Here is a 13648-nt window from a genome sequence, read left to right on the forward strand (position 1 = left end):
TAGTTTGCCTCTCCTTGGTTGCCAAAGACAGATGCTGCGGAGGAATGCATCACGAAAAAGTCCAGAGGTAAATGTCTGGTCAGGAGATGAACATTCCAGGCACCCTTGATCTTAGGAGCTAAAACTATATCAAATTTGTTTCTGCTCATTGAAAAGAAATCACCGTCATCAACTACGGCTGCGCCAAAGAAAATACCTTTCAATGGAGCGTTGTTAAATTTTTCCCCAACGCTGGACAAAGATTGTTTGACTTCATTGTGTTTGGTGACATCCACCTGGAACACGTGGATAATACAGTCAAAGTGCTTTGTGAGTTCTTCGATGTTTGAAGTGTGTTCTGCCGATGGTGTTCTTCTCTGGATTATTGCAATGTTCCTCGCCCCATGCCTAGCGAGGAACTTCACACAGATCCACCCAAGTCCCGTCAGGCCCCCCACAACGATATACACAGAGCGGACATTGAAGATATTGTCAGAATCAACTTTGGCGCAAATATCTCTGGGCATCAGCTCTGTGAATGCCAACATGCTACTGAGTCTGTCAACATAAAATTAGAACTCGCTTCATCAGCTCTCTCAAAGGAATGCATGTGTTGTGAGATATTTGACAAAAGTCCTTCATCTAGTCTGGATAGCCACGTCTTCACGTCTGAAACAATCTGTGCTAACTTCAAAGGTCGAAATAGCATCTGTGTGTCTACTAATTTAATTTGAACCTCGGGACATTCAAAGGCAAGATAAGTGAGCGCTTCAGGTGTTATAAGAGCAGTAAAGGTAACAAGACGAGTACCACCTCTCCACCTTTGGACTAACGTAGAGACGACGCCCCTGTCAAGGAGGATGAGAGAAACCACTGTTTCAGACTGAATGGTCAGAGACTTGAGATTTTGATACTCTTCAACGGTGACTATCCTTGTCGTGTCGTCTGTCTCTAATTTCATTTTCATGTACATGTGCCAGTCCCACGTGAGCTGCAGGAGTTAATATTGTGACTTCAGTAGAAGAGACTTTCTCGGACAGAGAAAACAGAAGAACAAACTTCGTCAAGTCTCCCCGGCGATACTTTGGAACCAGTGATATTGGAATAGTTGTGTCAGGAGGAACTGAGACCTTACTCCCAGTCTGAACGACAGAGCAAGACGATCAACCATGTTCTGTCGATTTACCTACAGTCTCGAGGGCAAACACTGAATAGTTTTCAGAACCACCTACGCTTTGCTTATGGACGATAGGTGTTTTTATAAGGTAGGGTGAAGGCAGGGCAAAGAGAGAAGGTCTGATGATTTCATTGCGGAATTGCAATTTACAACCGTGAAGTCTTTGATAGAAAACGGTTTGGTAGCTCCCTCTTCGTCCTCTGTCAGTATCACATAGTCCTCACTTGGGTCCAGCGGTGCCTCCCTGAACAGAGGCACGGAAGTACGCTTGTCAACACGACGAACTCGGTTGACATAAACAGCTTCTGCTGTTATAAAAAATTCAGGGTTGTCCAAGAGTTCACGAGAACTCGACAGCCTTTGGGACATGCGACTGAGGAACTGAGAGCTCAAGGTTCTCTGGGATGTGAAGGTCAACGGTTGCCAGTCGGGGATAAACATTTTCGTCCTGTGCGGCTCTCGTCAAGCCCCAGACACTTGTCGCACCGGGCTTATCGGCATCTGCTCCGAAGGTTCAATGGCTGGCCACGCTCCAAATGTACAGATGTAAACCGGGATGTCAAAGTTCAAGTCGCGTACGAGTCTCAACACGCTGTGAACAAAACCACAGTTGTTGAGAACTTGTGTTTGAACCTCGTCGCACGCTGCGTCCTTTGAGACCTTGGTGTCACACACTATCACAATGGCAGGAGCATGAGTCGCTTCTTGCATTCGCGTCGTCACCTCCTGGTAAATGTCTTCCCATTCCATAGTTTGACTTTGGTACCTGACATTGTTGACATCATTGCCTTCAGAACTTGCTCTTAAATCTAGGACGAAAGCATTTCGCAGAAATCCGGGTATTTTCATCCCACTTCTTACAGGCACAAACCCAATCCATTGAAACTAGCATAGGGAGACCAGAGTGACTTTCTACGTTGATTCTGATTAATGTGAACTCATCCACAGTAGCTAGGACTAGTCCATTGCTTGATAGTAGAGTCAAATTGTAGGTTGCACGCTTATTTTCGCCCCGGAGAAAGCGAGAATAAACAAACATGACTGTTTCCATGGCGCTGAACACTTTCAACCCTTTTACTGACTCCGGCAGAAACTGCAGATCACCGGTGCTGTGAGTGTCATTCATGATTGCAACAGATTGAAACATGGCGTCCAGCACGCACGGGTGGATGGTCGTACTGAAAAAGTTTTTGGCTACTTCTGAGATAACCTTGATTTCAGCAAGACATTCCCCTCACCTCGATAAGCATTCTCTAATAGACAAAATGTCTGTCCATATTCAAAACCTAGACGCTTCAGAGAAAAATAAATGTCACTTTTCTTTATAGAAAAAGTGCATTTTTCACGGATGTACTGCATGTTGATGGTGCGTTGACCCGTGAGTAGGACCCGGCGCCACTCAATGTGGATGACCGCAATGTCCAGCTCCTGCTTGCTGACTGTCAGTCGACTTTGCTGTTGGTCCGCCAGCTTTAACTTCTTGTCAGATCTGACCTCAAGTTCAATGAATTCATCTTTCTTTAAAGAAACGGGAGTTAGAAACGTAGCTGACAACACTGCAAGACAGGAATGATCGTACCTCAAGCGGTTGGCTATGGCTAGTCCTGCCTCCAGATACAAAGCCCCAGGAACAAGAATTTGGTTGCTGACAAGATGGTCATAAACAAAAGATGTTGTCAACGTAGAAAGAAATATCTTAAATGAATCTTTGCTGGTCATCTGGAAGACGAAGAGGTGCTGATTCACTTGTTCTGTACCAGAGACAACCAAATCCTTGAGCTACTGTTCGCTTCAGAGAGATCTTTCTGTCAAAAGCATACCTAGGTTCGTCAACAATTGTCACATGGCAACCTTTATACAGTGGTGCCCACGCTAGCTCTACACCCAGCTCATAAACAGAAGCAATCGCTAGCAAGAAAACTTTGTCCTCCTGAGGTTTGTGCATTGACTCAATGACTGGCAAATCTTTAGTTGGGAAGATGTCTGCCATGTGCGCCCTAAGGACTGATTTCGGCCCGATCTCGAGGAACACGGTGTTTGTAGGACTTTCATCCCTAGCGGCCTGAACTGCTTTGTGAAAAAGAACGGGTTCCTTAAGATGCCTGACCCAGTAACCCTGACCAGGAGCACTGGTCATTTTCTTGCCAGTAACAGCAGAAATGTACGATGTTTTAGGAGGTGTTGCCTCAAGTTTGTCAAGCGCTCTAGCAAGTGGTTCCTGGCAAGATTGAACAAACTGACTGTGGTAGGCCACAAAAACTTCGAGTGGAATCAGCTTAACTCGTTTTTGGGAATATTTAAACGGTGTGAACCTCTCTTGGATTCTCACCATGGTCTCACTATCAGAGCTTACAGCACAAGACACGGGACTGTACTTCCACAGCTATGCTTGCCTTGTCGAACTCTCGGAGTATTTCTCGAACATTCTCTACGCTTATGTTTTTAACTACCATCATTTTACCCCCAGAAACCTGTGCGAGGAGCATTGATCTGTAATAAATTATCTTTATAGCAACCTCAAGAGTAAGACAACCTGCAGTGTAGGCTGCAGCAACTTCACCAATGCTTTGTCCCACTACACAGTCTGGATTGACTCTGAGGCTTTTCCACAAAGCTACTAGAGCCACCTGGCAGGCAAAAACCGCAATGGGAGAGAATACAGGATCCTCGGTCGGATATTCATTACAAAGACGGTCTACCAGTGACCAGGAATTCTCGTTGATTTCTGAAAGAATCTGGTCAATTCTTTGCATCGTCTCTTCGAACACAGGGAACCTTCTCATCATCTTCTTGCACATACCTGGCCAGGCTGTGCCCATCCCACAGAAAATAAAGACAAGATGTCGGCTTCTTGTTGGAGAAGCTGGTGGAACTTCTGCAAGAGAGCGAGAAACAGAATCATAAAGTTCTTTCATTCCGTCGACAACAAATGCCTTTCTGAAAGAATAATGATCTCGTCTGACAGAACTGGTATATGCTATGTTCATCAGAAGACGTTCGTCATTCTGTCCATCATTCACGGCCCCGCCCTTCCCCAGTGACTCTCTTATCGTCTCCATTGACCCTATCAACGACTGCTTTGTCTTTCCAGAAAAGCAGACTACATTTAATCTAAGAGTCAGGGAACTAGCAATGTTTGGTTGACACTCCATCCGTAAAACAACATGACTATTTGTTCCTCCAAAGCCAAAAGAGTTACAACACGCCATTTTGTCTTCACCCTTCCAAGGGAGGCAAGTTTGGGGAACAACCAGTTGCAAGTTTTGTAGGTCAATGTCCTTATTGACATCCTGGCAATGCAGAGAGGGGACGATAGTGTCATGCTTCATCATCAGCAGGACCTTGATAACACCGATGACTCCAGCTGCTGCCTCCAGATGACCGATGTTAGTTTTAACAGAGCCGATGAATCGCGTGCGGGGTTCGCTCATCGTCTTCAGAAAATGACCAAGGGAGTTAACCTCAACCGGGTCTCCAGCTCGTGTACCTGTACCTGTGTGAGGCAAGTTTCCTCTTGTCAAATCCAAATACCACTCACACCTGAGGGCGTGCACTACTTAAAAATTAAATGTTTCTTTCCTATTTTAAGTGTACAGGAGAATTGGAATTGTTAGAATGTAGATCATATTTCACACGATGATTTTACTGAAATTTTGCAGCGAAAATAATTCTAACACGGACGCTTCTCTATAAAACGATCTCGTGTTCATTTTTTGAATGTGCATGTGTTACCTGTGTGGTGTAACACACGCGTTCTCCCCTTTATTTCCTTGTCTTTTATGTTGGTTTCTTAAATTTCTCCCTATCATAATTATTGTTATAATTAGTATCATTTATAAAACACTATATGAGATTTCTCATAGGGCGGGGATACTGTGCTATAAAATTATACAGATGCAACAAACAGTGATATCTACCATGAGCCTCGATGTAGTCCAGCCTGGAGACGTCGACGCCGTACTTGGTGTAGATGTCTGTCATCAGCTTCTCTTGCTGTGTCCCTGAGGGAGCCGTCACTGGCGTCACCGTGTGTCCGTCCTGGTTGACCCCTGACACCACGGTCGCCCAGATGTGGTCGTTGTTGTCTAGTGCCTTAGGAAAGTCGTGTAGATCATCATTCAACTTGAAGAATGTCATACGCTTTTATTCAATCGGTAGATGTGTGTAGCCGTATACTATATCTATCCCTATTATTTCTAATGTTCAAGTAATAAAAACTATCGGTAGGCGTATCTATAGATAAATGTAGGTATAAATGCTGTAGTTATAAACAAACGTAAATGCTGACCTTTTAATCAACCAATCACTTACGTCTTTCAGGCGTTTCATGACCACAATCCCACAGCCCTCCCCCCTGACATAACCGTCGGCATCAGCTGAAAAGGCTCTGCTCTGACCGGTGGGAGACAACATCTTAGCTTTGGAGAGCTGAACAAACATGGTTGGTGCCCAATGTAGTTGACCCCTCCACAGATGGCCATATCACAGTCACCTGTAGGAAAGACTCGGCGAATATACAGCGGGTTCTACAAGACAGAACCAACACTCGTCCTTTCTCTTAAAGCCAATCTCTAATGTGCATTTACATGAAACGAAAGAAAAGTGTGTCGTCAGCAAACATAAATTCAATCGAAGAAAATATATCACAGCTGGATCTCACTGGGAGAGAGAGAAGGGAGCTAGAGAGTTGCTTCTGTCTTCCAGTCCTCACCGTTCTTGATGGCCTGAATGCCCTGGTGGATGGCCACGAGTGACGAGGAGCAGGCTGTGTCGATGACCATGGAGGGACCCAGCAGGTTGTTCACGTACGATACCCGGGCCGCTAGCATGGAGCTACTGACCCCAGTAGCCGTGTAGCTGTCCACTTCCGGTGACCCCGCGGGATAAAAGCTGGAGTGATCTGACGTCATTGCTCCTAAAGAAGACCAATTACGACTTTGAACCCATTGTCCACGAGATCTTACAGTGAAATCTTTTTTTGCAAAACGTTGCTTAAAGAAACTGTTCCGAAAAAAAATTAAAGGCCAGTAGCAGTTTTAGGGTACGGACTGTCAATCAAATCCTGTTGAACAGCAGTGTGGAACGAGGGGGAGGGGGATTGATGTTTTACGCCGTGCCAGCAACTGAGGCTATATCACGGCAAGGCAGCCAGCCCTGTAAACAGATGCCACGTGCAGAGAAAGAACAGCGTGCCCGAGACGAGAGTTGAACTCAGGGACAGCCAACCTTCACTGTATTGGTGACAGGCGCTAACCGTTGCGCCACCGGACCGCTCTACATTCTGGAACGCACTGGAAACTGTGACATGTGACTAAACAGTGTATTTGAATGTGCAATACTTGTTTTGTCCTTTTTAATATCCATCTCTTTCTATTTTTGAGTGGCACAGTGACTGCACATAGAGGTTTAATACTTGTGAGAGAAACTATAAGTGTCAGCCTAAATGATTGCAAACAGAGAAGGTGATGCAGACGTTGTATGCCTTATGTTAACGTTATATGTAAAGTGATGTACTAATGTCATAGTTGGCAGACATAACACCTTTTCAAAAGTATAAAGATGTTTTGTACTTGTATTTTACTTTTACAGTATTTGCTAAGTGTCCTCTAAAATTCATGAAAATCACTTAAAAACCCTGAAAAAAGCAACTTTACCGGTGAGCTAATCTTTACACCTCTCAAAGAGTGCATCGTCTTCGATGTTACATAAGCTTAATGCGACCAATTTACTGACAAATCAAATCTCACTCTTCTCCACAACGATGGCAGACAACAACTGTGGTGACGTTGAAGTCGTGGAGGTCTCCTTTTATGAAAACGGTCGTTGTGACTGCGGTTGTCGAATGATCTAAGGAAGGATCCATCATCATGACATAACCCTTCTTCGTCTCTTTTTCGATGATTTGACTGGCATCCAGGATGGAAACTAGAATGGGCAGCCTCTCATCGTGGCCACTTTAAAGGTCATAGGTTCAGTTCCTAGACTAAGATAACAACTATATCTCCCATCGAGCTCGTGTGGTGACCAACTCCTAAGAGCAGCGTCTTGACTGGCCATTGCATTCACCTGACTTGACTCTCAGCACGTCTATGACATCCGTGGATGCCACGTTCAGGCCGAACAAGCACAAGAAGCATGTATGGTCCAACTGGTCCCCTTCTATCAACAGGTGTGTCTATGTAATCCTTTAAGTCCTTTAGTACATGAATGTCAGATGTTCTGAATGTGGAAGCAAATGGAAGTTAATTTTAAATACTTCCAAGTCACTGTGCACTGTTCTTTTCATCTTTTGTTCAGGAATTGAGCTGTTCGACTGCCCGTATCTTGGAATAGACCTTGTTTACAAACGAAACTCTTAGAGCAATTATCTGGCCATTAGCGTCTGTGAGTAGTAGAGCTTTGTATCCACTTACCTACAAAGACGCCAGTGTTTGTGTCAGAGATGTGGGTAATGCCGCCATTTTCTAGAGCTCTATAAGTGCACTCCAGGAGAAGGCTCTGCTGGGGGTCCATAGAAGCTGCCTCGTATTCACTAATTCCGAAGAAGGCGTTGTCAAACTTCTCTGCACTAAAACAAAATGAACTTCGAATCTTCAGATGGCTGAAACAATAGAAATGTGTGCGCGAACGTGTCACTGAGAAACATCTCAGTAAAATAAGTCTTCTTTATGATGGACTTACTCCTTGACAAAGCCTGCTTTCCTGACATAGGCTGTTCCTGGTTTCAGGGGGTCGCTGTCGTAGAAGGCGTCGATGTGCCACCTGGAGGCCGGGACGTCCGTGATGTGGTTCTCCCCGTTCTTGAGAAGTCTCCAAAAGTCCCGGATGTTCTCAGCCCCTGGCGTGATGGCGGCGATACCAACTATAGCCACAGCGTTGTCCATATTCTCATGGGTTGATCTCTGCAAATAGGATTTTAATGTAAGTTAAACACTGACTGTCGCATAAATGTGTCTTAGTTCTTTCAGTTAGTAAATTTACTTGCGTTTTCAGGAATTTTTTAAGTGTTATACAGTAGAGGATTAAAATACAATTAATTAACTTACAAACAAAACGTCAAACAGTAAAACAACATGCAGCAGCATCTTCATGAGTTCGACTCACTGTAGCAAACGTTAAAATGGCGGAAACAAAGGTAAAAAAAAACTTGAGGTCAGCAGCAAAGGGTTCACGAACTAACTTCAAAGTTTGAAAAGAGACACATAGAAGAGAGGTAGGGGAAAGCTAGAAAGATAAATCATAATACTGGCCATGTATTCTATTGATTATGTTGGTGTTTCTTTGTGTAGCTGGTATTTATATAAAAACATATTTAAGAAACATTTCAATACCTCTTTTTCTTTCAGGTCTGAGGGTAACTCAACAGTGACCTCTTCTGGAGGTGGAGGGGTTTCCGTGTTGCTTACTATATCACCAGGCTGTCCTTTATGTGAGTCATCATCTATACATCCAGAGACTGATTTATTTAGTTATCTAATAGGTAGGATTAGTTTTAATTATATATTTAGCTGAGATTTAAACCAGCGAGTTCATCTCTGAAACTTATTGAACTGGTAAATAAAAAGTTCAAGTCCGCCCGCTGTAAGCTGGCAAATTTATACAGAACCACACAAATACACTTCTTATGAAGTTGAACAAAAACAAAACAGTACAAGGTTTTCTTCAAGACATGTACCTTTTGAAAGATAAAGGAAAAAGGAGGACACACAGGTGACAACGACGACGAGAATTTCGAATAACTGTTTTCAGTACATTAACATTTAGATTAGTTAACATTTAAATGAATTAAAAACCTAAAACAGTCATTCACTTCGTCAAATACAAAACAAATGCCTTCTATAATGGGTTTCATCGGGAAGCTACAGAAATCGGTTAGTGTATTTGAATAAACAAAGCTTTGATTAGTGCCCGTATTTTTAGGGTTTTTTTTTTTGTATAATTGAACGTATTTATAAACATATTTATAAATTCTTTATATACCTCAGTGTAGATAATATTTAGAACTAAAACACTTCGATAGAACACTTATATACCTCCGTGTGAATGATATTTACGAAGGACATATTCAAGAAACACTGAATACCTCTGTTTGCTTCAGGTTTGCAGAACTGGTCAGAACGGGCCTGGAAATTTTCCTTTTCGTCTTTAATGGTTCCAGCAGAATTCTGCTCCTGAAATCAAACATTTACTGATATCTGATTAATGATTAAAACATATTTTTTGTATGTTATTCCGCGTCTCTGTCGTGTTTGACAGAGAAGATTATTATCTCCCTTGATAATCTGGTATTCTGTTCCGATATTGAGGGCGTCTTGAATGTCTTACAAATCCCTCATGATCACAAGAATAAAGACTATTTATACACTCTCATAAACTAAGTCTTAAGGCTGCGTTTTGGAAACCGTCTTGCACAAAATTTCATCATGTTTCTGATGTGAATGGGATAGCTGAGCAAGGAAATTGCATTACTTGATGAAGGAATGAATTCGCAGACAAAAGGAAGCAAGTTGGAGAAAAGAATATCCAGCACCCAGCTGTAGTCGAGGTCCCACAATCTCCTGCAATACCAACTCTTCACATTAAACTAGGTTTGATAAAGAACTTCATTAAAAACAATGCACCGGACTTCGCCAGCTTTCCGATACCCGCAGGGAAAGTTCCCTCGACTCAGCGTGGCAAAGCTTAACGATAGAGTTTTTTTTTTCATGGTCCTCAGATTTGAGAGCTCTTCAAAGGAGACCGGTTAAACAACTTGCTGCAGGCTGATGCGAAATAAGCATGCAATTTTTTTCGGTTAGTGTAAACAAACTTTATTGGGATTGTTAGATCAGAAAACTACAAGAAACCAGTAAAAGACATGCTAATGAAGTAGCAGAAACTTAGCTGGAATTTGATCATAAAGATCCACTTCCTTCCCATCTGGATTTATTTCCTCACAACTTGTGGTATGGTTAGTGATAGACATGTCCAACCAGTTCATCAAGATATTGCAACAATGGAAAAACAGATACCAACGAAAAATGTCCACTATCATACTGGCTTACTACAGCTGGAAACTCCCCAGAGATAATCCTAACAGCTGAACAAGAGACACACTAAGCCATCTAAGACGTAGAATATGACATGATTTTTCGTGATTTCAGTAACATGTCTTTTGTAAAACATTTGTTGACCAGTGTTAAGTTGGTGTTTGTTTGTTTGTTTAAATCGTATTTATAAAGAAAACATAGTCAAAAACACTCATATACCTCCGTGTGAATGGTATTTATAAAGGACATAGCCAAGAAACATGTCCATACCTCTGTTTGCTTCAGGTCTACCGGTAACTGAGCAGTGACGTCTTCTTGAGTTGAAGGGGTTTCCTTGTTGTCTACCGTTTCACCAGACTGTTCCTTATGTGAGTCATCATCTACACATCCAGACACGGATTTATTTAGCTAACTACTAGGAGAGATGAGTTTTTATTAGATATTTAGCTGAAAGTGAAATCAGCGAGTTCATCTCTGACACTAACGGTACTGGTACATAAAGTTCAAGTCTGCCCGCTATAAGCTGACAAAGAGATACAGAAACATACAAGTATAAAAGTTATTAAGTTGAATAAAAACAAAACGATAAAAAGCTTTCTTCTGGATATGCACTTTTTAAAACATAAGGGATAAGGAGGACGAGCAGACACAGATGCTGACGACGACAATGACAATGACGAAAGATAAAATATTTACTACTTTCGAATGACTGTTTTCAGTACATTTAACATTTCGATTATCAAAGAAAACATTTGAATAAATTAAAACAACTATAATAAACTGAAACAATTATTCACTTCATCAAATACAAAAAATGCCTTCTATTATGTGTTGCATCTAAAAGCTACAGAAATGCCATTGTGTATTTGCATAGAAATTTCCAATAATCCTAGTATTTTGGGTTTTTTTAAAAATCGGACTGGTATTTATAAAGAACACATATTCATAAATCATTTATATACATCCTGTATATAAACTCCGCCTAGAAACCTCCAGCCCTCAAGGGTAACCTGCTCGTCCCAAGCCGGGAAGGAGGGTTTGGTGTTGAGGCTAGCAACCTAACGTATAAAACAACCCCAGCTACAGAAACTGCAACTGAAACACTCACACAACGAAGGTCTGGACTGAACTGTCTTCCGTCGGATGGGCCTATGGCCCGTATTGGTGGAAGCTTTCTGAACGACAGGTTGTCGAACCATCTTCTGAACGGCATCGAGGAGATCGGTCCCTTGCGAGTCTGGGGCAGCTGGAAATTAAACGGTAACATTTTGGAAATGACGCCAAGAACCGGTTCCAATGGGGTGGTGAAGATGTGGCCGTATGCTCCACTGTGGGTGAACAGGAATAATAAGAAGAGGAATGTTATTTATAAAGAAAACGTATTCATCCAGAGTTATATACCTCCGTGTGAATGGTATTTATGAAGGACATATTCAAGAAACACGTCCATACCTCTGTTTGCCTCAGATTTGCAGAACTGGTCAGAATGGGACTGGACATTTTCCTTCTCGTCTTTAATTTTTCCAGCAGTAATTTGCTCCTGAAATCGAACTACATTTACTTGGTATATCATTAATGATTAAAACATATTTTTTTGTCTTTTATTTCGCTTAGCAGAATGTAGTTTATATCCTGTTTGCCAGAGAAGATTATTATCTCCCTTGGCATGACTGCGACGGCAATGTGTCCAACAAATAACCCTAAAAGTCAAAGTGCTAGTGTAAAGAACGTCTCAGAAAAACAGATGAGAGTTAGGGGATAAGAAGATGAATATTCATACTGGCATTCAAAGCTACTGTCTGTACAAGTAAGTTCAGACAACCAATAGAAGTTTTAAATTGATTGCGGGCGTAACTCTAAGACACTGATTACACTGGTCAACACTGAAATTATTACTGACTTAACAATGTGCTAATGTATAGCATCTTTGTGTGTTGAACACGAATATCACCATAAGAGTTGGTAGTGGATGCGGTTGTGAAGACATTTGACATCGTCCATTGTCTATGTCAGACCTGGGCAAAGGCCGGCCCGCGGGCCGGATGCGGCCCGCCTCCTGTCTCTGACCGGCCCGCACGCTGACCCGCCCGCACGCTGACCCACCCGCACGCTGACCCGCCCGCCGCTATATATACTATATATACAGTATTGGGTAAAACTAAGTTAACTATATTAGTCCAGCCCTCTAAAACCATCCCAATTTCTCATGCGGCCCCTTGGGAAAATTAATTGCCCACCCCTGATCTATGTCTTAGCTGTCAATGTCAGAGTAGGACTGTGACAACATCCTATATAAGCCTACAACGACGTCATATTGCATCACATTGCATAATACAGTGATGCACACGTCATCCAGAGTTTATTGCGTCATTTTCTGATGTAATGCAGTGCTATTGCCAGGCAGCTGCAGAAGTAAGATGACGTCACAGTGTACTATATATAGCCCAGTTGGAACTGTTGAGCATTTAAAAATATTTCACACTTCGTGGGATACAGTATAAGCTACTGTTACATAAACCGTTATTAGTTTATCATTTAGTTACACTACACAACACTAATGTTTGGAAAATGAGACGAGCAACAGTGTTTTGATAACTATTTGTCGGGGATTGACATTTACAAACCAGAAGAGAAGTATCTTCTTCAAGTGAAGAAGGACAATCATATTTGCTTCGGATGCAACATTGGGGACCACGACAAGCCTTGGACCCCGTGTATATGCCGTGATACATGTGAAACATAGCTTTCACAGTGGGTGAATGCCAATAGACCATCAATGCCCTTGCAGTCCCCATGGTGTGGAGAAAGCTAAGGAACCACACAAGTGACTGTTACTTCTGCTTGGTTCCTCATATTTGTGGCAGGATAACAAAGCAAAAGAAGTGGAGAATAGTCTACCCCAACATTCCGTCTGCACTGAGACCAGTTTTACAAGATGAAGGACTTCATATTCTAGAATCTCGAACAGCATATTCTCTTGATTCAGCTGATGGGGATGAGGGTGAGTCGACCCGTTCTTCTTCTTGTCAGTCAGCATTCAGTCATCCACATTTTGACTGTGATCCATCATCAACCCCACCACAAAATAACACAAGAAAAACTAATTGACCAGGTTTGTGATTTGGACCTATCCAAGAACAAGGCAGAATTTCTAGGTTTAGGAGTCCAGCAATGGGATCTTCTAGAAGAAGATGTCCCAGTTACTTCACATCGAAAGTGCCGCCAGCAGTTGGAGACTTTCATCAGAAAAGGTCATTTGATATTCTGTTCCGATATTGAGGGTCTGATGAATGCGTTAGAAATCGCTCATGACCCTCAAGAATGGAGACTAGTTTTAGACTCTTCGAAGTCTTAAGGCTCTGCTTTTGAACAATGGAAACCGTCTTCCATCTATTCCAATAGCACATGCTGTCCGCATAAAAGACACTAGGATAACGTCAAGTAACTACTGAATTCTATTGAG

General features: G+C 42.4%; 1 protein-coding gene across 2 annotated transcripts in view; it reads right to left on the bottom strand.

Moving 5' to 3' along the window:
• Positions 1-13648, bottom strand: part of LOC112567859 (highly reducing polyketide synthase cla2-like) — a 50679-nt gene that overhangs the window by 22899 nt on the left and 14132 nt on the right. Inside the window, exons 1-3 of one of the 2 annotated variants that reach the window (XM_025244717.1) lie at positions 5868-6071; positions 5468-5648; positions 5074-5248 (exon numbers count right to left, since the gene is read on the bottom strand). In XM_025244717.1, coding sequence (XP_025100502.1) covers positions 5074-5248; positions 5468-5596 — 304 coding nt within the window. In that variant the 5' untranslated portion in view covers positions 5597-5648; positions 5868-6071. Of the gene's footprint in view, positions 1-5073; positions 5249-5467; positions 5649-5867; positions 6072-13648 lie in introns of those variants that run through there. The other variant, XM_025244715.1, reaches the window with a different exon arrangement.

This window comes from Pomacea canaliculata, linkage group LG7, assembly GCF_003073045.1.
Source record: "Pomacea canaliculata isolate SZHN2017 linkage group LG7, ASM307304v1, whole genome shotgun sequence".
Taxonomy (NCBI): Eukaryota; Metazoa; Mollusca; class Gastropoda; order Architaenioglossa; family Ampullariidae; genus Pomacea; species Pomacea canaliculata.